The sequence below is a fragment of the Cyprinodon variegatus genome, unplaced genomic scaffold (genome assembly GCF_000732505.1).
Source record: "Cyprinodon variegatus isolate N-32 unplaced genomic scaffold, C_variegatus-1.0 Scaffold78, whole genome shotgun sequence".
Lineage (NCBI taxonomy): Eukaryota > Metazoa > Chordata > Actinopteri > Cyprinodontiformes > Cyprinodontidae > Cyprinodon > Cyprinodon variegatus.
The window spans coordinates 1,630,837-1,634,276 of NW_015150531.1; the positions used below are offsets into that span (position 1 = coordinate 1,630,837).

Below are 3,440 nucleotides of genomic sequence, written 5' to 3' on the forward strand. Positions count from 1 at the left end.
ATTTTTATCTCTGTCCAAAAGAATTAATAAAAATTTGCAGTAATGCCATCAGATCCAGGGGCTTTATCTGATGCTACATTTTTACAGCACAAATTCTTCTATTGAATTTGTTCCTCACATTTATTTTTAAAAGAAGAGTCTATGGTAGGAATAACATTTATGATTCTTCTTCTTATTTGGAGTATGAGGACGTAAAAAGAGTGCTGTAAAATTCCCTAATTTCTTCCGATATAAGTTTTTTGTCTGTGCATTCTTCACCATTAATTATGAGACTGTTAATTGAATTTTTTTCCTGCCTGTTTTTCTAACCTGAAAAAATATAATGTATTTTTCTCTCCTTCTTCCATCCATCTGGCTCTTGATCGTATAAATGTTCCTCTTGCTTTGTTTTGATAGTATTGATCTAGTTTACACTGTAATGTGTTGATGTTGGTTCTTTCTTCCTCACTCCAATCAGATTTATAATAATATGTAATCAATTCTGTGATTAATTTGGTTTCTTCCATTTGTAGTTTTTTTACTGTATGAAATAGAGAATTTTCTTATGGAAAATTTCACAAATTCCCATTTTTGTATTGCTGTAACAAAATTTGTGTTATTTTTAATATCTTCAATTATTTCCTTAATTTTTTTTACAATATTGATCATTTTTAAGTAAACTAGAGTTGAATTTCCTGAAACCCTTGAATTTGTTTTTTGACTCTTTTTTGGCTACTCGAAGGTTTGTCGCACAATGATCCCTTAAAGGGCTGCAAGAGATGCTGGCTTCAGAAAGGTGTTCCAGAATGAAGCCTGTAACTAACCAGTAATCGATTCTTGAGCTTGACAGACCATTTGGTTTAAGCCAAGTGTATTGTCTGATGTTATGGTTAAGGTTTCTCCAGGCATCAATTAGTTTATTTGTATTTTAAAATTCATCCATCATCGGATTCAAAGTCACCTGAAAATACTTTGACGGACATCTGTCCATCCATTCATCTGGTGTTAAGTTAAAGTCCCCTCCAAACACGTTCAGTGGAATAATTCTGCTGAAGTTTAATAACTGTTGTTACCTGATGTAAAAGCTGTCTGTTTTTCTGCTCATTATTATATCCATAAACATTGACTATAATAATCAAATTGTCGTCAATATCTAACACACATGCTGCTCAGAGTGCATCTTTATCTGTTTCTTAAGAAATAGCCTTCCCAGGACATCTATTAAAGCAAATGGCTACACCTGCGCAACGATTTGTTCCATGACTAAAAAAGATCTTATCTTCACTGTTGAGTCCAAACTTTCACATTGGTGGATTCTGAGTCTCTTGAAGAAAAAAATACAGTTGGCCTTTTGATTTTTGCAGAACAAAAATACTGCTTTAAACTTAACAGTCTTTGATCTCTCTAGCATTAAAAGAAAAGAAAAAATAGAACATCAGTCTTTAAATCAAGTCCTGACTAATTTATGAACAATAACAATAGAACACCTAAATAAAAGAACAAAAAAACCATAGAATATATTTTAAGTCCTAGGAGGTAGAGTAGCAACACTTGAGAAGAGTCCCTTTAACCGTCTCATGAATCAAATTTCTCCACTATTAATTATCTAACAAACCTCTTATACTGATAACACTTCAGCCTGTAATACGCTTTCCTTGGATGTAGGCGAAGGGTCTACTGAATCCCGCAGCCTTACCCTCCTTCCTTGCCTTCTCAGTTCTTGGCCACAGCGCCTGCCTGGATTTCCAGTCCTCCTGGGTCAGATCCTCCGCAAACCGAATCCCTTCTCTGCAGATCCTTGATGCTTTCGTTTGCTTCCACACTTTTCTAACACTTCTTGTGGCAAAGAGGATTATTATTTGTCTGTGACGGTTTTCTGCTGGTCTCTCCACTCTATGAACTACATCAATGGCCTCTTCCATCTTCTCAGCCTGGTCAGGTGAAATCCTGCTTAGCAGCTCCACAACTTCAGCTTTTAGGTCTTCTTTAAATTGACCTTTTTTACCTTTAATACATAAACTCCATCTTCTTTTATATCCTTCTTGGGTCCCTCAGACGTACCCTCATGTCTTCCTTTTCCTTGTGAAGTTCTACTTGTGCTTCCGATGTTTTAACTTTTTTCTTGCACTCTCATAACGACGAGTCTTGGAATCCGACCAGACCTCGGCGCCACGCCATAACGTAATCGTCCTTTCAATCTGGCCTTCTGAGGACGCAGCCCATGAATTCGAACAGAAACTAAAATATTCTTCACAATATTATGGTGTCAGTATTTAATTAGTAGCATATAGTAGACAGAAACAATGCACTGCAAAAACAACATTCTTAAATGAAGTGTATTAACCCTTAATTTAAATGGATGAATGACATGATTTGTGATGGAATATCTTTACTCTTAAAATAAGATAATCAGAAAATATTCACTTGAAATAAGACAATGCAATATTTTTTTATTTTTAATGTAAAATGTATTTTTCCATTTGTAGTGTCTCACCTCCTGAATTCAAGAAAAAATTACTTATTTAGATTTGAATTTTCTGCATCGTGATAGAAACTTAAGTTGAAAATCATAATTTTCTTTCTTCTAAAAAGCATAATTAGCATTGGCATAAATATCCAACCAATGGCACAAGATTTAAGACAAGAATTTTTCTGCAAATGTATATTTATTTTTTCGTTTATGTCTTCTGCTGTAACAATGAAAAAATGTCCCTATTTTCTCCAAGTCTTCAATAGTTTAATCAGGTATGAGTACAACTGTGTTCTGCTGAGGGCTTTTAACAGTCTGTAGCTTTTCTGCAACTTCAGTCCTCATCGCTGTCCGTCTCCAAGTGATCAAAGTCTGGATCGTCTTCATCCAAATCCAAGTCCTCAATGTCCTGGAACAACGACTCGTCCACTTCAACGTTGTTTCCACCTGAGGAGAAAGGAAAAAAAAAAAAAAAAAGAGCTGGTCAACAAATCCCCGTTTTAAAGGATGCATTTAACCCAAAGCACTGTGATTCCAGACATTAGATTCATTTGAGGGAAGAAAATGCTGAAGCACCTCAGATCACACAGAGTTTGGGATGAAAACAACATTTAATTCATACAATGTTGGGCGTCATTGTTTAAATTAAAACAGGAGGCATATGCTGGAAAGCAATAAAGTTCCTGAGGGTTTAACAGAGAAATAGAAATGTTCAATTAGGAGCAATGCATTTTATTTGAGCTTGAGAGACTGTATAATTGTAGAGGTTCAACTGATGGACATAGAATGCATGTTTTCAAGAAAGGATTGACGGAGAAATATGTAACCTTGATATTTAGGTTTTCTTATGGTTGTATTTTCTAAACACTGTTTGGCTGCTGACAACTTCCTTCTCCTTCATTCTAGTTCACTCAGCTGCTCTCACTTTGATAAAAAGAAATAGCACATGCCTAAAGCTACAAGTATGTGTATAAAGCTCTAAATAACTCAG

General features: G+C 35.1%; 1 protein-coding gene across 1 annotated transcript in view; it reads right to left on the reverse strand.

Annotated features, from left to right (window-relative positions):
* Positions 1-2,655: 2,655 nt before the first annotated feature.
* The window catches only part of rwdd1 (RWD domain containing 1), a 10,564-nt gene continuing 9,779 nt past the window's right edge, over positions 2,656-3,440 (reverse strand). The window contains exon 7 of the mRNA XM_015372937.1: positions 2,656-2,896. Within this exon, the coding sequence (XP_015228423.1) occupies positions 2,784-2,896 (113 nt within the window). The 3' untranslated portion in view covers positions 2,656-2,783. The remainder of the gene's footprint in view (positions 2,897-3,440) is intronic.